The 20,705-nt window shown below is 41.3% G+C and overlaps 1 protein-coding gene across 6 annotated transcripts in view; it reads left to right on the forward strand.

Annotated features, from left to right (window-relative positions):
- RBMS3 (RNA binding motif single stranded interacting protein 3) overlaps positions 1–20,705 on the forward strand; it is a 780,234-nt gene that overhangs the window by 645,119 nt on the left and 114,410 nt on the right. For 4 of the 6 annotated variants that reach the window (XM_061127657.1, XM_061127656.1, XM_061127658.1 and 1 more), the window contains exons 9-10: positions 12,593–12,689; positions 14,917–14,967. In XM_061127657.1, the coding sequence (XP_060983640.1) occupies positions 12,593–12,689; positions 14,917–14,967 (148 nt within the window). The remainder of the gene's footprint in view (positions 1–12,592; positions 12,690–14,916; positions 14,968–20,705) is intronic. The other 2 variants (XM_061127661.1, XM_061127659.1) reach the window with 1 other exon arrangement.

Consider the following 20,705-nt stretch of genomic DNA (forward strand, 5'->3'; position numbering starts at 1 on the left):
GCCTGCAGAGAATGGTGATATTTCACCCTTTCCTTCTTTCTTTTATTTCTCTCATTTAGAGAACACCATTAAATCATACCAGGCAGAGCTAATTACACAATCAGTCATAAGAGAAACAGTGTAAGCAGTGGTTAGAAGTACAGACTCCAGAACCAGCCTGCCCAGACGTGCATTCAAATTCTGTCATTTTCCACATGTAGGCAAGTTGTCTGTGCTTTAGTTTCCCCCTCTGTGAAGTGGAGATAACAGTAAGAATAACTTTTCATAAGACATTTTAAAGGATTAAAGGACCCCCTGTGGCACAATGTGATCATTGTCAATATTGACACGATTGTTACACTGCATTTCATGTGACTATGATACAGTAAGGGCTTCCCAAGTGGCACTAGTGGTAAGCAGGCACTAGAACCTGCCTGCCAATGCAGGAGAAATAATGAGACATGGGTTAGAACCCTAGGTTGAAAAGATCTCCTGGAGGAGGGCATGGCAATCCACTCCAATATTCTTGCCAGGAGGATCCCATGGACAGAAGAGCCTGGTGGGCTACAGTCCACAGGGTCGCAAAGAGTTGGACACAGTTGAAACGAGTTAACACATGATACAGTGACAGTCTTTTTATCACATAGCTATTGACATCATATTTATTTCTGTGATGGACTATTGAATCTGAAGGCAGGTCCCATGTCTTATTTTTCTTTACAGGCTGTTTAACTTAGTACTGTGAATGCCCAATCAGTAACATTTTCTATAAAATGTTACTGATGACATCTGCTTGACTCCAGCAAAGTGGCATTAGGTAACCCATTCCCTTTCCTGGTATCAAGCCACTCTGTTGCCATGTAACACCCTAATCTGATTATCTTTAAATGCAACCTCCAGTTTCATCCAAAGGAGCCAAATTGCACATGACTTCTTCATGTCCTGGGTTAACAGTGAAATTTTTGAAGCATTAGATTACCAACAAGGTAGAAATTTTATATCATGAAATGGAAGGAACAGCAAAATTGTAGCTAACTAACCTTATTCACTTGGTATTTCTTCATATACATGAGTTTTTTAAATGTTTTGGTCTTTTGGGTTTTAATTGCCTTATATGGCAACAGATAAATAATCATTTCTATGGATGTTAAGATGTCAAAATAACTACATATGGTTCCTCAATATCCTTTTTCTTGACTTATTGTCAGCATGTACCTCTTAAAGATGTGGAAACTGATTTAGAAAATTCAGCATATGAAGGAATCGAATATGAATGTCCAGAGTAAAGTACTTATTCCATAATTATACCCATGTATTCAGTCCAGTCCCTGCGTGCGTGCTAAGTCACTTCAGTCATGTCCAACTGTTTGTGACCCCATGGACTGTTTGTAGCCCACCAGGTTCCTCTCTCTGTGGGATTCTCTAGGCCGGAATGCAGAAGTGGGTTACCATGCCCTCCTCTAGAAGATCTCCCTGACCCGTGGGATCGAACCTGCATCTCTTATATCTCCTGCTTTGGCAGGCAATTTCTTTACCACTAGTGCCACCGTGGAAGCCCTTTCGATCCAGTAGGCAAACCTAACTTAGAACGAGAGTAGTAAGCTAACTTAGGCCTAAATATTTATTGCTGTAGAGAAGAAACTGATCCCATTTGATGTAGAAAAAACATATCCAAAGATACAGTTGCAACCAACTCCAAGCCAGTTAATGTTGTTAAAGATGGCTTAAGGATGACTCAGTTGAACAAACTTCTTTTCTTTTGTATCTATTGCACCGTTTATCTATCTATATCTATCCTAGGTATCTGTTGTACTGTTTAAAATCATGTTGGTGAGACAGATTTGAAAAAAAGTCCCCATCCTGCCAGGAACAATGGGCATGCACACAAATTCTAGATATAATATCAGTAGTGTTGTGAAAGAAGCAGAGTGCCTTGAGTTTTATGTATGTCTTACCTTTCAGGTGTGTAAATACTTCTGAAGAAAGACATAAGACATGGTGGCGGTAGTTCTCTGGGGAGGGCCAGCAGAGTACTGAGAAGCAGGGTGATCGGGCGACTTATTTTTCACTGTTTATATTTTTCTATTCTTTTCACAAAATAAGTTAAAATAAATGTCCTAGGACCACAGAGTAAAAGCCGTTACATTCTAGGAAGAGATCTGGAAGGCCTCTCGATGGAGCAGTGACATGAACTTGTCCTCTTGGCGGTGTGTCACATCTAAAGAACATGTTTTCTCTTTTTGAGTGCTAGTTTTTTCCAGATATATGTCCAGGAGTGGGATTGCTGGATCATATGGAAATGCTATGTGGTTGCCAAGGGGGAGGGGAATTGGGGGAGGGACAGACTGGGGGCTTGGGGTTGGCAGATGCAAAGTATTATATATAGAAGGGAAAAACAACAAGTTCTACCATATAGCACGGGGAGCTATATCCTGTGATAAGCCATAATGGAAAAGAGTCTTGAAAACAATGTGTGTGTGTGTGTGTGTGTATAACTGAGTCACTATGCTATACATTAGAACTCAATGCAACATTGTAAATCAAGTAGACTTCAATTTTTTTTAATAAAAGAACATATTTTGTAATCCTGGAGCATCCTATAACTGCACTCAGTCATGTGGGTTTCTGAGTATCAAATTCAGACATGTGTCTGGGGTATCTGGTAGTTCAGTTGTGTAAACTGTTAAGTGTTCTAAATTCCGTAACCTCAATGTAAATACAGCAACATAAAACTGAAATAAGTACTCCCAAATTTAGCTTGATTTTTCTCTGATGAAGAACAAACACTTGTAAATGTAAATGTGGACCATGGTGTCTCTGAGCAGTTTGAGTGTAGGTGGCAGAAAATGTCAGTTGTGTCATCTGCTTGAATCTACCCAAATGATCACTTTAAAAAAATCAGTTCAATGTCACTTGTATCTAAGGCTTTGAAGGTTACAGTGAAGAAGTTTCTGGGTTGCAATGGAAAAGGAAACCACTTGGTACTTTTTTACTGTAGGTCAACTTAGGAGGATAAAAATGCTCCTTCTTCTTTCAGAGCTATCTGGCATAACTCTATAATGTGTTATCACTACTGGCCTATTGCTTTTTTAACAGTCCAATATGAAATCCCATCACTTTCAAATATGAGCATAAGAGGTGGGAAATAATTCCTTCCCCAGTCAAAAATCTCATCTTTTCCTGTGCCCTTTTCACTAAGGTCTGCTGTGTAAATGCCTTTTGGATTGTTTGATTTGAATAAAATGTATTCTTGGGAGAGATGTGGGGGAAAAATGTTTTCTACGGCTTTGGTTTGCCAGCTGTTTTATATGGCATTTGATATTAAGTGATACAGAAACCAGATCTTATTACACTAGGAAAGGAATGCGATGTGAAAGATACGTGGTATTACAATAAAGATGACCATAACTTATTAATCGTGTGCTATAGGGTTGCCCCGAGGATTCATGGTTCTGACTCCAACAAAATTGCCCGTGGACATGAATGTCAAGGCAGCACTGTTTATCTCAGCGTGCATACAGGATTGTGTGTGATTTTTTAGAGTTAGAAAAAAAATCCTACCCTGGGATTATTGATACATCCGTGTTATTTTTATTGTCAGTGAAATAAGATTTCACCATATTACTACTGACTGCCAAATTCCCTGGAGATGGCTCTTCTGCAGGTAAAATAATGTCCTGTTACTGACCTAGACTTCCATTCTCTGGACTTCTGGAGCCCACTTGCTTTAAAAGCCAGAAATCCAAATAATCCTTTGTGTTTCTTAAAAATATGACTTTTTTCAGAGGCCAGCTCAGAGTTCTACAGATAGATCATGCTTAATTAAACCTCACAGTCCCTTTGACATTTGGAATTTTTTCACGTGAAACCTCTCCAGAGTAACTAGTCAACATTCCCAAGGAAAGTTTCTCAATCTTGACATGAGTGTCATTTTGCATCATATCATTTTTTTGGTGGGAACTGTCCTGTGTTTGGGCTTCCCTGGTAGCTCAGATGGTAAAGCGTCTGCCTAAAATGCAGGAGACCCAGGTTCGATCCCTGAGTCGGTAAGATCCCCTGGAGAAGGAAACATCCCAGACCTCTACGAACTTGATGCCAGTAGCAGCCCCCTGACCAGTTGGGACAACCCAAGATATCTCTAGGTCCTGGGAGGAAAACACCTGTTTATGTTTAGGACAGTGTAGAAAAGAAACACTCATCACACCTGTGAATTTACTGTGTGCATTTTGTCAAATAAATATCTTAGTAAACACTTTCTAGAAAAAAATGGTTAGTTAAAAATTCATTCCTAGTTTTCTGTAATAGCATTTGCAAGGCATGATGCATTTATGCATCATGTGTGTGCTCAGCCATGTCTGACTCTTTGGGACCCCATGGACTGTCGCCCTCCAGACTCCTCTCTCCATGGGATTTTTCCAGGGAAGAATATTGTAGTGGGTTGCCATTTTTTCCTCCAGGGGATATTCCCAGCCTAGGGATCGAACCTACATCTCCTCTATCTCCTGCGTCGGCAGGCAGATAATTTATGACTGAGCCACATGGGAAGCCCATAATGCATATATTCACTTCAGTTCAGTTCAGTTCAGTTGCTCAGTCATGTCCAACTCTTTGAGACCCCATGCACTCCAGCACCCACAGCACTCCAGGCCTCCCTGTCCATCACCAACTCCCGGAGTCTACCCAAACCCATGTCCATCGAGTCGGTGATGCCATCCAGCCATCTCATCCTCTGTCGTCCCCTTCTCCTCCTGCCCCCAATCCCTCCCAGAATCAGGGTCTTTTCCAATGAGTCAACTTTTCGCATCAGGTGGCCAAAGTATTGGAGTTTCAGCTTCAGCATCAGTCCTTCCAATGAACACCCAGGACTGATCTCCTTCAGGATGGACTGGTTGGATCTCCTTGCAGTCCAAGGGACTCTCAAGAGTCTTCTCCAACACCACAGTTCAAAATCATCAATTTTTCGGCACTCAGCTTCCTTCACAGTCCAACTCTCACATCCATACATGATCACTGGTAAAACCATAGCCTTGACTAGACGGACCTTTGTTGGTAAAGTAATGTCTCTGCTTTTAAATATGCTATCCAGGTTGGTCATAACTTTCCTTCCAAGGAGTAAGTGTCTTTTAATTTCATAGCTGCAATCACCATCTGCAGTGATTTTGGAGCCCCCCAAAATAAAGTCTGACACTGTTTCCACTGTTTACCCATCTATTTCCCATGAAGTGATGAGACCAGATGCCATGATCTTAGTTTTCTGAATGTTCAGCTTTAAGCCAACTTTTTCACTATCCTCCTTCACTTTCTTTTTTTTTTTTTTTTTTAATTTTTTTTTTTATTATTATTATTATTTTTCAAGAGGCTTTTTAGTTCCTCTTCACTTTCTGCCATGAGGATGGTGTCGTCTGCATATCTGAGGTTATTGATATTTCTCCCAGCAATCTTGGTTCTAGCTTGTGCTTCTTCCAGCCCAGCATTTCTCATGATGTACTCTGCATACAAGTTAAATAAGCAGGGTGACAATATACAGCCTTGACGTACTCCCAGTCTGTTGTTCCATGTCCAGTTCTAACTGTTGCTTCCTGACCTGTATACAGGTTTCTAACCAGATATAAAAATATAGTCACATGTTTCAAATGACCTTAGCTTTCTTATTATAGCCAAAGATTAAAGTGCTGTCAATTTCACCTTTCCTGTTCCCCAAAATAGGACACCTCTGCTTGAGGTTTTTATTTGGATGTTCTTTCTTACTTCTCCTTTTAAAATGTGGTGGCTGTGTGAGAGTGTTTTTAAACCATGAAGAATACATGGCAGGGATTGAGAAACAAGTGAGGGGACTGGGAACTCATTCTGCAGCTCTCTCTTTGGAGGCCGGCTCGGTGCATTTTCTTTAGACATGGCGACTCTAAGCCTCAGATGCAATAACAGCCTCTTGTCATGGTTTAAGCAAAGCTTTCCTATAAATTCATCTGGTTTATGTTTGGACTTGGGGAGAGCTTATTTCAGAATACCGGAATTAGGGGATCAAGATAGTGTGCCGAGTCTGATCTTTCCAGTCCATTTTCTGTTCTAAATAACTCTGATTTGAGTGGCAGAGAGTATTGGAACTTGCTGGGGAGTATGAAATATCATTCTTGTTGGATGGATAGGATTAGAGGAAATAGAACAAAAACGCATGAAAATTTCCCCTAAGGGTTCTCTTTGTTAGTATCCGTTTACTTGGCTGTTTTTCTGTTTCTGCTCTCTTTTTTCCCTGTAAAGTTCCCTGTAAATGCTGTCTGTCCATCCAGTCCTTATTGCTTTCATTTTTAATATGCTACTTGGTACATTTTGCAAAATAAACCAGCCATTCTAAAATGTGAAGCATGATTTATGCTGTTGGTATGCAAGGCTGAGACTAGGTTTCTAAGAGAAGTTAAATCTACATGGAGAAAAGGGCTGTTAGTGGAGTGGTCATGAGCGCCTTTTAGGTCATTATGAGCCCCACATAAATCTTTCTGTTCACTGCTTCATAAGTCAGATCTAAGATAAAACCTAAAGGGGTGTTTTTGTGTGTGTGTGTGTTTTTTTCCCCTAGATGTAAGCCATGATTTTTTGTAGAAAAGTTCTGTTTTCTCTGATTATCAGTTCCTCTACATGCCTAGAAAATGGGCATTAGTTTAAGCTTTCATTGAGATGTACAGATAGGTGATTTGTGATGTAAGCCAGCTTTCTCAGTTCTCACTTCCCAGCTTCCTATCTGAACAGATGGCGTCTTCTGTGTCTCCACACATTTGACATTGGCCATCCTCTGCTGTGATCACTGCTTATCTCCCTAAGCTGTTTTGCACTCATTTATTCATTCAGTCAGCCTTCAGGTATGAAGCATAGCTATACCTTGGAGATATTGTGAGTTCAGGTCCAGACCACTGCAACAAAGCAAATATCTCGATAAAATGAGTCACACAATTTTAAAAGTGCATATAAAAGTTATGTTTAGACTAGGCTGTAGACTGTTAGTTTACAAAACATTATGTCTACAAAAACAATGTATATACTTCAATTAAAAATATCTTATTGCTCAAAACACTAATCATTGTCTCACAATGCACAGTTACCACAAACCTTCACTTTGTAAAACTCAGAGTATCTTTGAAGTACACCAAAACAAAGCACAATAAAATGAGGTACACCTGTATTTATTATGCCCCAGGCTCTGTCCTAGGCAACAAAGTGCAGGTGTCCTCAACTGTCTTGAAGCCAACATTCTAGAGGGAGAAACAACCAATAAATGCATTCCATTAGTCAGCTCAACTGCTGTTAAAAAAAAAGCCATTGATCATGTGGGTTTAAACAACTGAAATATATTTCCTCTCAGTTCTGGAGGCTAGAAGTTCATGATCAAGATCTGGGTGATTAAGTCTGGGGTGAGGACTGTTTTCCTGGCTTTACAAGGCTGTTTTCTCACTATGTCCTCACATGGCCTTTCCCCTGTGTGTGCATATGGAGAGAAAGGGAAGTCTCTGGAGTGTCTCTTCTTATAAGGACACTAACCCTGTAAGATTAGGGCCCCACCCTCATGAGCTCACTTAATGTTACTTTCTTCTTTAGAGGCCCCATCTCCACATACAGCCACTCTGGGAGTTAGGACTTCAACATATGGATTTTAAAGGGACACACACATTCAGCCTATAGCATATATATGAAGACATTTTTTAAAGGCTAGTTCAAACAGTGATAATGCCAATGGGGAAAAAAAAATAAAATCAAGGAAAGGAATAGAGAACAATTGGGTCAGAGATGGTGGTTGCTACTTTAGCTATAGACCTCTCAGAAGAAGGGAAAGTTGAGTAAAACCAATAATGAAAAAGAGGTCGTTATGGGGAGAATTGGGGAAATAAGCATTTCAGGTGGAGAGAATGGTAAGATCAGAGGCCCAAGATGAGACTAATAGGCTCCCATGACGGAAGGTCATTGTGGTTGTTTGGATCCTAGTTGGCTCAAGGAAGGGAGATAGATGGACAGTAGCCTTACTGTGCCAGCAGTAGTCGATACCAGGAATTCAGATTTTGTTCTCACTGCAGTGGAAAGCCATTGGCTGGCTTTAGGCTGGTTAACGTGCAAAGGAGATTCAAGTTAAGTGGTTAAAGAGAGAAACTCAAATGAATGTCTTACCCATTTTGGTACACACAGTAAATCCTTCAATACAGTTCTTTTTAAGTGGAAGAATAGATGTTTTCCTCCATAGTAATTGTCTTTTTGAAAGTTGGATTTGTTAAAAGTAATTTATATATACACTCTTAATAGGGTACAATTTTACGCAGTCTGAAAAGTACACAGTAGTGGAGCTGCCAAGAAGTGAAGAAACAGGACAGTTACATCACTTCCCAGAGCTCCCCCTGTGTCTCTGTGGTCAGCCTCCTCCCTTAACCCCAGCCTTCGGCATCCTTTATTTCTTTCTGGTCTGTATAGTTTTTCATTTTCCATACTGTTATACAATAGATATAAAATATAAAGTCTTTTGAGTCTAAGATCTCTCATTTAGCATAATTCATTTAAGATTCACTGTGTTAAATACACCAGTGTTTCTTTCCTCTTCATTGTTAAGTAGCCTCCCAGTGTATAGATGGACCATACACTGTTTAGCAGTGCAGTTGAAGGATATTTGGCTTGTTTCCAGTTTTTGGCAAGTATCAAAGCTGCTGTAAATAATTGCATCAAGGTTTTAGTGTGAACTCAAGTTTTCATTTATCTTTAGTTGCTATGTATCAGTGGGATTTTTCAGTTATACACTATGTATTTTAGCTTTATATGAAACTGCCAAGCTGTTTTCTAAAAGGGCAGTACCATTCTATATTTGTACCAACAATGAAAGAGAATTCCACCTTCTCTAAATCCTTGAAAGCTCTGATTGCCTTTTTTTAAAAAATTGATCATTCTAATAGGTACATTACATAGTCAATATTCATTTTTCCTAAACTACACAAACTGCAGATTTAGAGATGTGGCAGGTGTAGATATGGATAGTAAGGACAATGCAATGGGTAACTTTTTCAACGACATTTTTTTAACCAAAAGACCCCAACCTTATAATCCTTGTTGAAACCTAGATCAATTTAAGACTCTAGTTCTATAACGCTTGCTTGGATACTTGTATAGAATCTAAGCTTAAAGAATTTACTCTTGGATCCCTGGGAACATTGAAATCTAGCCCCCCTGTACTCAGTGGGGTTGTCGTGGAATGCTTCTTTAGAAAGGTGACTCATGAGATTCTCTATTCAAAATATCGGTGACCTCGGAGAGATGAAGAAGCTTCTGTCTCCAAAATTCCAACCTTAGTCATAAACTATTTTAAAAAAGAAAAGAACTAAGAGTAGTAATTGAATTCATTTTGAGATGCCAAGGGAACATTTCATGAAAAGATGGGCTCAGTAAAGGACAGAAATGGTTTGGACCTAACAGAAGCCAGAAGATATTAAGAAGAGGTATCAAGAATACACAGAAGAACTAAACAAAAAAGATCTTCCCGACCCAGATAATCACAATGATGTGATCACTCACCTAGATCCAGACATCCTGGAATGTAAAGTAAAGTGGGCCTTAGGAAGCATCACTACGAACAAAGCTAGTGGAGGTGATGGAATTCCAGTTGAGCTATTTCAAATCCTGAAAGATGATGCTGTGAAAGTGCTGTACTCATTATGCCAGCAAATTTGGAAAATTCAGCAGTGGCCACAGGACTGGAAAATGTCAGTTTTCATTCCAGTCCTGAAGAAAAGCAATGCCAAAGAATGCTCAAACCACCACACAATTGCACTCATCTCACACACTAGTAAAGTAATGCTCAAAATTCTCCAAGCCCCGCTTCAGCAATATGTGAACTGTGAACTTCCAGATGTCCAAGCTGGATTTAGAAAAGGCAGAGGAACCAGAGATCAAATTGCCGACATCTGCTGGATCATCGAAAAAGCAAGAGAGTTCCAGAAAAACATCTGTTTCTGCTTTATTGACTATGCCAAAGCTTTTCACTGTGTGGATCACAACAAACTGTAAGAGATGGGAATACCAGACCACCTGACCTGCCTCTTGAGAAATCTGTATGCAGGTCAGGAAGCAACATTTAGAACTGGACATGGAACAACAGACTGGTTCCAAATAGGAAAAGGAGTCCGTCAAGGCTGTATATTGTCACCCTGCTTATTTAACTTGTATGCAGAGTACATCGTGAGAAACGCTGGGCTGGAAGAAGCACAAGCTGGAATCAAGATTGCTGGGAGAAATATCAACAACCTCAGATATGCAGATGACATCACCCTTATGGCAGAAAGTGAAGAGGAACTAAAAAGCCTCTTGATGAAAGTGAAAGAGGAGAGTGAAAAAGTTGGCTTAAAGCTCAACCTTCAGAAAACTAAGATCATGGCATCCAGTCCCATCACTTCATGGGAAATAGATGGGGAAACAGTGGAAACAGTGGCTGACTTTATTTTTGGGGGCTCTAAAATCACTGCAGATGGTGATTGCAGCCATGAAATTAAAAGACGCTTACTCCTTGAAAGGAAAGTGATGACCAACCTAGACAGCATATTTAAAAGCAGATACATTACTTTGCCAACAAAGGTCTGTCTAGTCAAAGCTATGGTTTTTTCCAGTAGTCATGTATGGATGTGAGAGTTGAACTGTAAAGAAAGCTGAGCGCTGAAGAATTGATGCTTTTGAATTGTGGTGTTGGAGAAGATTCTTGAGAGTCCCTTGGGCTGCAAGGAGATCCAACCAGTCCATCCTAAAGATCAGTCCTGGGTTTTCATTGGAAGGACTGATGTTGAAGCTGAAATTCCAATACTTTGGCCATCTTATGGGAAGAACTGACTCCTTTGAAAAGACCCTGATGCTAGGAAAGATTGAGGGCAGGAGGAGAAGGGGACGATAGAGGATGAGATGGTTAGATGGCATCACCGACTCACTGGACATGGGTTTGGGTAAGCTCCAGGAGTTGGTGATGGACAGGGAGGCCTGGCATGCTGCAGTCCACAGGGTCGCAAAGAGTCAGACACAGATGAGTGACAGAACTGAAGTGAGCTGAAGAGTATGGCAAAATGAAACAATGATTCGATGATCCCTAATAGGCATTTTTCTACTGAAGAGTATGGCAAAATGAAACAATGATTCGATGATCCCTAATAGGCATTTTTCTAATCTATCTTCATAATGGGGAAATAGTCCATCACTGGCAACCTGGTTTTGTGTGCATATTCAGTGGTTAGTCACTCTAGACTTTCCCTTACCAGTGAGATATGAAGAAGGAAACATGATTTAAAATTCTTCTGAGGAATCTGAGCATTAGGTAACTTGTGGGCTCCAGGGTACAGTCTGAGTGGAGATGGAGTGTCAGTGTTTTCAAAACCCTTTGAAAGTAGTGAAAATGTTAGTCACTCAGTGGTGTCCAACTGTTGGTGACCTCATGGACTGCAGCCCACCAGGCTCCTTTCTCCGTGAAGCTCTCAGGGCAAGAATGCTGCAGTGGGTAACTATTCCATTCTCCAGGGGATCTTCCTGACCCAAGGATCGAACTCAGATCTCCTGCATTTCAGGCAGACTACAGTCTGAGCCACCACGGAAGTCCTAGATCTCTGTTCAATCTATCCTTTAATAGATATCCAGAAGAATCATCCCTCCTCTGATCTGTGGAGTTCTGCTTTGGCCCAGGGGCTTCCCAGGTGGCACAATGGTAAAGAACCTGCCTGCCAATGCAGGAGACATGGGTTCAATCCCTGGATGGGGACGATCCCCCAGAGGAGGAAATGGCAACCCACTCCAGTATTCTTGCCTGGGAAATTACATCAACAGAGGAGGCTGTCCATGGACTGGGCTACAGTACATAGCTTTGTAAAGAGCTGGACACGACTGAGCAATGGAGCACGCACTCACACATGGTCTTGCCCAGTGTTTTTCTATACCTGTTCACTGCAGGACCCTGGAGGACTATAAACTCAGTGCTTTTTAGAGTCTACAGGAGAATATCACATAGGTCCAGAGCCTCCATCAGTACCTTGACTAAATTCAGAAAAGATTCCTATCCTCACCTTGACCCAAATTGTCCACAAATTGTACTTTTCTTTTCATGGAGAAAGTACTTATGTTAGTTTTTGCCTAAAGGCATGGACTCATGCCTAGCATAAATTATCCAGAACTCTCTAGAAGCTGATCCTCTTTCTTGAATGAAGAAATAAATGCAATTATGTCCGTGTAACACCAGCCACTTTCATAAAGCTTGGTGCTACCAGTTCACCTTTCTTTCAAGGAGCTTTATCATAGTGTTGCCTTAAAAGCAAACAAACAAAAGCAAGACCCACAGCTTTTCTCCCCTGTTGATTAAACATACTATTACACTCACCTGGCCTAAGAGATTTCTGCATGGCCAATTTTATAAGAGGACTCCAAGTTGTCATTTTGTTTAGAACAGTTTATTTCTTAGTGGAATCAAAGACCATCAGTCTCTTGTCCACTCCTGTTAACAGTGATTGGGTGACATGAGGGTGGAAGTCAATCTTCTTCAGACACGCGTGGTAGCTTTTGGTTAGCAGCCAGGCGTGCGTTAGCGTCACAAATCTATGAATCTTCTTTTTTTTTCTGTTCGCAGATTTTATTCTTCACCGTACAGTATTGCAACCAACCGCATGATTCCACAGACATCCATCACGCCATTCATTGCTGCTTCCCCTGTCTCCACATATCAGGTATGTCCGATTTACCTGCAGGTCCCGAGAGGCCTTTCTTGCCAGGAGTAGACTATCTCAAGTCAAAAGGGACACCGTAGAGTTTTTAAGTTGTCTTCCCTTTAGTCACATCTTAATGTCATAATATTCAAACTACCCATTGAGCCTACACTGTCAAGAGCTTGTTTGCATCTGTTTCACTGAATTATAAAAATCCACTGTGCTTCCATTCTGCCTGCTGAGTTTTCATGATTTTGCTACTTTTCAGCCAGCATTAGTACAGCTTTCTGACCACTGAGAGGTGACTTTGTGTGTTGTCTGTTATTTTGGATGTCACAGTTCCCTAGTGTATCTTTTCTGAGAACACATTTCTGGCAACTCCTTGCACTCCCTTTAGGATACTGGATCATTGTCATCTCATTTTGTCACAGTTGTTCTGTGTATCCATGGAAAGCTACATGGATGGCTGCTAAATCATTGGCTCCAAGAAATAGGGAAAATTATCAAAGGGGTAAAAGTAGTTACTACTTCCTCCTCTTACTTCATCCTCACTTCCAAAGAGGCCAGAAGAGACCTCAGGGGTTCCACATGTTGAAACACAAGAAAATCTGAGACTCAGTGTGTGTCCTAAACCAGATGTTGTCGCCAGTTAACGTTAAGTGCACAGGTGGAAAGAAATAGCCATCCTTCCCCTCAAGCAGGGCTCTTTATCTTATTCCTTTGAGTTATCATAAATATTTCTCCCTCCTTCTCTTTACCTCATGTAGTTCTTTAGACAGTTCTTCTAATTCTAAGGAGAAACCAAATTGCCTATGAATGCGGTCTGGAGTGTCGAGTGGCGTTGATTACAGCCTTGGAGATAGAGAGCGAGAGTGTGTGCGTGAATGTGTTTTCTTTTATCACGCATATGGTGGGGGTGGGCGTGGGGGTTTGGGGTGGGGGTTGTGATGTTGCTGATTGCTATGAATTCAGTGAAGTTTCACGTTCTTCATTCACTACCTATGTATGTCATGTCAGGAGGTCCCCACTGTCAGAGCATCACGCCTGAGACTGTGCACATTTTTCCTTAACAGATCCCCCTCACTCCGAAGCAGATCATTTTCATTCTGTGTCTGCACTTAGGTTCTTGATACATGGCGGTGGGTGAGTGGAATAGACTTTTGTGTGAATTGCATTAGAGGGTCTCTGGATGGCTGATTTCTTAAATGCCTTTCCTTGGGACCCATCAGGCTAAGTGCAGATGCTGTTCAGTTTTTTTTCTTCCTACAGGCCTGCCTGGTTGTAATGTGTGCTTTTTGGTTTTTTACCCATTTTTTTCAAATCTTGGCCTCTGTTTCAGCCAAGACCACCCACTGAGCTCCATTGTAGAGCACTTTGGTGTCATGAATAAAATCTCCACAGAGCTGTCATTTCACTTGGGAGGGCCCATAAATGGAATTTAACACCAGCTCTCTTTTCTCAAAAAGGAATTAGAGCAATTTCCTACGTTGTTGATTCTTGCTTTTCACCACTTTTTTTTTTTTAATCTAAAGTTCATCGGCAGTCTCATTGATGTGAGTCTACTGAAAACAAAATCTTCAGGGCTATCTATGTCACAATCAGCTCTTAGAAGCTGACTTTCTCATTTGGCTGATGGGGAACATTCAGAACATTTTCCTGGCTCCTACACTCATTTTTAGTAACCATACCAATTACTACAAGAGAGAAAAATCACAGACTTACTTAACTTGGGTTTAACCCAAAGCATTCCCCCAAATTTCTGGTTAATCTCTCTAATTCATTCCCCAACTTTTACCACTTGGATTTATTTCCAAGATGGGATCACTTGAGAATTTGAGGTTAGAACCAATGACAGAAAAAGAGGAAGTTTTAGCAATCATGCTAAGTAATGCTTCCTTCTTTTTTCGCCTGGGTCTTCCAGGATGTTGACTTCCAAACAGCAGATCCCTGAAGCCTCCTAAGACTTTTGTCTCCAATACCAGCCTCCAAATGTGCCCATGGTGTAGCCTGGCCCATGTGGCCATTACCGCCAGCTGCAGTGAAGTAGGAATTTGCTTTCATTCTACCACGTTTCAGGGACCAAATGAATCAGGTCCAAGAGTTTCCTTTCTATCCTTAGTTTTGAGCACTGATTTGCTGTAAGTCAGATGGACTCCACTTTCTTATGACCTAGTGTGACTCCACTGAACGCAAGAACCGAGTTCTCTCTGTGATTGCTTTGTGCTAATAAATGCTGTTTGATGCATAGGTCCAGAGTACTTCATGGATGCCTCATCCGCCATACGTTATGCAACCAACAGTAAGTGTTCTCAGTCACCTGAGGCTCGATGTTTCTATTATCTGAGTGCAAGCTTGTGTAACGTGGAGAAGCTCTGGGGTAAAGCTTTTGTTCTATTCCATGCCTCTTTCTGGCAGCCCTATTTTCCAGATAGAAAGCTGTTCCTGAAATTCTACAAAAGCGTGTACAATAGACAGAGATAGTGACAGTGATAGAAAGAGAGCTGAGAGAGGAAGAGAGAGGGAAGGAGGGAGAGAATCAACTTGATTGGAGGAAATAGCAGTCAGCCTCTCACGTTGCTGTCTACCATTTGTGATGAAGAGGGAGAGTCTGCATGCAGTGCCGCGTGCTCTGGACAGTTAAACCCACTGTGGGAAGAAAGCCTTTCTGTCGTCCTTCTCCTTCTGTTACGCTCTCTTTTCTTTGGGTGCTTTGGGAATGGTTTTGCGAATCATGGCTCAGTGTTGACTCAAAGCAACATACTTGAAATAGGAAGGTATTCATCTACGAATAGGTGTGGCTAGATAGTAGATAGTAAGGTCAGTAGATGACTTTTATGTTAACTAACCAGAGTCATTCTCTTCTTTAGTGGAACATGTCTTCCCCAAATATTCAAACTATGTTCTACTAGCTAGCTTTTTCCATTTAGTGGTACAATATGACATTAGTCCCAAAGGAAAAATATTATATGTTCCATTAGAATACAGGCTGAAGGCTAGTGATTCCGTGTATCTTTGTCAAGTTCTTGCATGTTTTCTATCTCTTGAAAAGAACAGGACAGGAAGATTTCTAGAACGTTACACTCATGAGAGTTTGGAGAAGGGGAAAGGTCCCCAGTGGGAAGTTGTGTGACAGGGTCTCTGGTGTACTCTCCTGGGTCTGTTCAAATCGTTAACTTTGTTTCCTCTTCTGTCACTGTACTTAACATGGCTTAGGGGAGGATCAAAGCCAAGAGAATTTATGAAAACAATGTTTAAAATATGGCATGTTATACCTTATTATGGTCATCAATCCTTATTAGTGAATGTATCAGTTGTACAAAGAAGAAGCAATGCTACATTTTAACTCTTTTCAAAGATAAATATAAATAAAGTCCTGCATAGCAAAAACAGGGAGTTACATACACAGACATCCATTTCCTGGACTCAAAGGATCACAGCACCTGGCTTTCATAATTGAGGTTTGTCCAGTTTTTTATAAAAAGGAGCATTCCACATTGCTCCTAGTGTTTTGATAGTTTGCTTTGTATTTTAAAAATAAAGTATATGTAGCTTATGACAGCAGATCTTTAGACCCTGTTTTGCAAATCTCCCTGTTTACTCTTATTTGCCTACTTTGGAGGCTTCGTGAGTTCATCTGGTCTGTGTTGTGGAAATCAGACCGACAGGCGAGGAATCCAGACTGTTCTTTTCTGTCCAGGTCATCAGGTAGAATCCAGTAGATGCTGCCAGACCAGCATACAGCACAGACTGGGCCAACACAGGAAGAGGGAAGAAGCCTTGCCAAGTTCTGAAGAGACTTTCTAGAAGGAAGCAACTACCTTCTAAGGAAATAATGTGCGTGTGTTTAGAGAGTGCGGAGGCTGGCTTGGTCATCATGCTGAGGTCAAGCATCATCTCATTGAGACCTAAAGGAATGCACATCTGGCAACATCTGAATTTTTTTTCAGATACCAGAAGTGTGTGACTCCACAATACTTGGGAAGCTGTGAGGAGAAGGGAAGATTTTGTGTTTTATTTCAACTGTCATTCAGGACCCTAGCAAAGTGTTTCATGAGCACCTCCTCCTCCCTATCCCAGCTTCCAGCTTCAACCATTTTGGGATGTATTATTTCTAGTGTCTTTCCCCCTAGCAATAGTTGTGTGTGTGTGTGTGTTCATTTGTCCCTATGAGATCTTCTTGCCATGGCTATTGCTCCCTAATGTCCCTTCCCCTGACTAGACTCTGCATGATGTTTGAGCTTAGGTCCCCCTGTTTGAGACAGCAGTCCCCAACCTTTTGGCACCAGGGGCTGGTTTTGTGGAAGATAATCCTTCCACGAACCAGTGGGGCAGGGGGTGATTTCAGGATGATTCAAATGCATTCCATTTATTGTGCACTTTATTTCTATTACTGTTACATCAATTCCATTTCAGGTCATCAGGCATTAGATCCTGGAGGTTAGGGACCCTGGTTTAAGACATAACACTTGTGCCTGGGGCAGATTTCCTGGGAACAGGAGTGGCTGGGCCACTTTGTTGTTTTTAACGTGGAAACATTGGCCAAGCAGCACTTTGGAAACACATTTCTTGCACCATCAGCTGTTTCCTTTTAAGCTTTGTTGGTTGTTTTATTATATGAAGAACCTTGATGCAACTGATCTTGGTTTTATCATCAGAATGGGGTTGTTTAATTGCTCTGTAATGTTAATTGCTCTGTAATACTAAAACGTAGAAATATGTAGGTGAGGATCTGGGGCAAAGCAATAAAACCACCTGGATGTGAAGAGAAGGAATGAACGAGTTGGTGATTAATGGCATGGATTCTTGGTCAGGCTCTTTGGGAGAGGAAATCCTTTCTGACACAGGACTCTGGGCGGTTAAAGTTCCTGAGCCACAGTTTTCTCGTCTGTAACATGGACACAATCACAACTAAATCATTATGCTTTCAGTTGATTAAATGAAGTAATGCTTTAAAGCTCTTAAAATAGCACCCGACAAATGTCAAACACTCAATAAATTACTGTTATCATTACTCAGTTATATGAGTAGATGACTGCAAATCCTGCTTTAGCTTAGGCCAATTGTGTAAAATGAGTGTTGGTACAGGAAGAACTCGAGAAAAAGCAATAATCAGCCATGTATACCACATTTATCCTGCTCATTTTGCACACTTTACTAATAATGAGTTTGGTGAAGGTAGCTTCTGTGGCTATAAATAAGATGAATCACTTAGATTGGTGCTTCTCTGATTTACTTGCTGAATCTTTCAACACCTATAATAAAAATAAATACAAGTAATGAAAATAAAAATTAAAGGCCTACTGGGTTACCTCTTGTGTGGCAGTCACTGGAACCTAGTTTACAAATAAATTCAAGGTGTGAATAGCTACACATCTCCTGTAGGTTGCCCATAATAATTTGTTTACAACTTTTCTCCTTTCTCATGGTTTCTCTTCCACAGTTTTGAGAAACTCTCACAGATAAGGTCTCTGTACATAGGGTAGAGACATGCTCCCCGCCTCGTGATGAAGCTCACGGACTCCTCCACTGTAGCAAGCGTCCTGCAGGTTCTGCGTAGGCTTGACTCGGCGGCCCCACGGTCTCAGCCAGGCTTGTATCTGAAGCCAGCGCTTCGGTCAAGTCTTAGCACAGAGCACGGTGCCTCTGGTCTTTTCCTACCTGGGACGGGTAATGATCTGTAAGGGAGACATGAATTGATGGACAGAAGGGATGAGAGACCGACAGAAATCCTGAGTGTAAAGCTACAGCTGGCTTAGGCTTTCTTCTTCAGAGACTGAAATTTCTGAGTCATGTGGAGTGTACCTTTTCGTAACTTTAGAAGAAAGACTCTGAGAGGCTTTTCACTTTTAAGGAAAAGGAGCTAAAAGTTTCATTGCCTGGATCCTATCTCTCATACTGATGTTTCTGTAAGGAAACCATTCTCTGTCTGTGTGTTGCACTCTGGGACTTGATCGGGCCAAATCCTGCTGATGGCAGTGAGAGCATTTTTACTTGCACTTTATTTCTCGTTCACTGCAAGATAACACTGCGAGACTAAATCAGGAACACACTCTTTGCTGACGTTGCCAATGCCGTCAGGTACGTGTTGCTGATTGCCAGTGCAGGGTTTCTTTCCTAAACTCCGAAATTTCGCCCTGACACTGGCAGGATTTTAATAGGTGATGGATTGAACTAGATATCTACTTTGCTTGGCAGCTTGTCACAGTGGAATCTTCTATGAATGCACAATTGAAATCCCCATGTTGGGATACATGGGGTATTTTGTTAAATCTGTGCTGACAGAGAGAAAAGATGATAGCTCCCAAGAAGAAGCAGAGTTCAGTTCTCTTAAATTTTATTTAGGCCTGTGTGAATCATAAATCTTCTGTCCTTCATGTGTTTAGCATTATTTATCCTCAAGGATAAAGGTCCGTTTTCATTTTTACCTAATTACAAACAGGATATCTAACTACTGGGTTTCCCTGATTGCTCAGACAGTCACGAATCCACCTTGCGGTACAGGAGACCCAGGTTCAATCCCTGGATTGGGACCATCTCCTGGAGAAGCAAGGGATACCCACTCCAGTATTCTTGCCTGGAGAATCCATGGACAGGGAAGCTGGAGGGCTACAGTCCATGGGGTCACAAAAAGTTGGACGTGACTGAGTGACTGCGCTAATATTATACTCTGTAACTACAGGATTCTAAGAAATGCAAGATGCTTTTAGGGAACCACTGTGGGATTTGTCGCTATACCTGGCTAAATTATAACACTTCTGATGAATAAACCTTACATTTGCAGCTAACGTGTCAATATAAACTTTCCCTGTAGAACAACAACAATAAAAAGTTCAAAAAAGCTCCAAGAATATTTCATGGGTATCTGGTGATTAGGTAAGGCTTAATTTTAAGGGCTGTATCCTCCAAACTTGCAGACACATTTCTCTTAAAAGCACATCATCAAGTTTGGAAAGGACATTGAAATCATTAGAATTCTGTTCAGAAAGCAGTGTTTTCAGATACTATCTTTTTATTCCAACTGCTGAGCTGAGCAAAAATTCTAACCTTCTGAGTTTCGTTGTCAAAGTACCAAACAAAGACAAAATGTGTTTGCTATGGAGGGACTTTACCTGGTGGATCTACTGGCCAAATCTTTAAAAATAACTAGCAAACACAAAGCAGGAACTTTAGCCCATGTACACCATTTCTACCAGAAGAGGATTCAAAAATATTTGAAAATAAATTTAAAAGGAACATCTTCATATGGGTGTCAGCTCCCTGTAAGTAGATTTCTGAGGTTAAGTAAGTACAGACTCTTGAACGCAAAGTCTCTTTGATACCCTAAGTACTGTAGCAAGCAGTGCTGGTCTTGCCATTGTTAAATGTAACTTCGAAATTCTATGGCAACTTAAAGAAAAATAATCTAAAATGAACTTAGGGGCAATGAACATTCGAACAATGAAATTCAAAGCTCATGATTCAAAAGTGCCTGCACAGCCACTATGGAGAACAGTATGGAGGTCCCTTAAAAAACTAAAAGTAGAGTCTCCGTGAAGTAGTGTTAGTCACTCGGTTGTGTCCGACTCTGTGCACACCACGGACTGTGGTCTGCCAGGCTCCTCTGTCCATGGGATTCTCCAGGCAAGAATGCTGGAGTGGATTGCCATTCCCTAATCCAGGAGATCTTCCCAACCCAGGGACAGAACCCGGGTCTCCTGCATTGAAGGCAGATTCTTTACCTTCTGAGCTACAGGGAAGATCCAAGTAAAAGTCACTCAGTCATGTCTGACTCTTTGTGACCCCATGGACTATACAGTCCATGGAATTCTCCAGGCCAGAACACTGGAGTGGGTTCCCTTTTCCAGGGGATCATCCCAACCCAGGGATCGAACCCAGGTCTCCCACACTGCAGATGGATTTTTCACCTGCTGAGCCACAAGGCAAGCCCAAGAATACTGGAGTGGGTAGCCTTCTCCCTTCTTCAGCGGATCTTCCCTACCCAGGAATCAAACAGGGGTTTCCTGCATTGCAGGAGGATTCTTTACCAATTGAGCTACC

The sequence above is a fragment of the Dama dama genome, chromosome 24, assembly GCF_033118175.1.
Source record: "Dama dama isolate Ldn47 chromosome 24, ASM3311817v1, whole genome shotgun sequence".
NCBI lineage: Eukaryota > Metazoa > Chordata > Mammalia > Artiodactyla > Cervidae > Dama > Dama dama.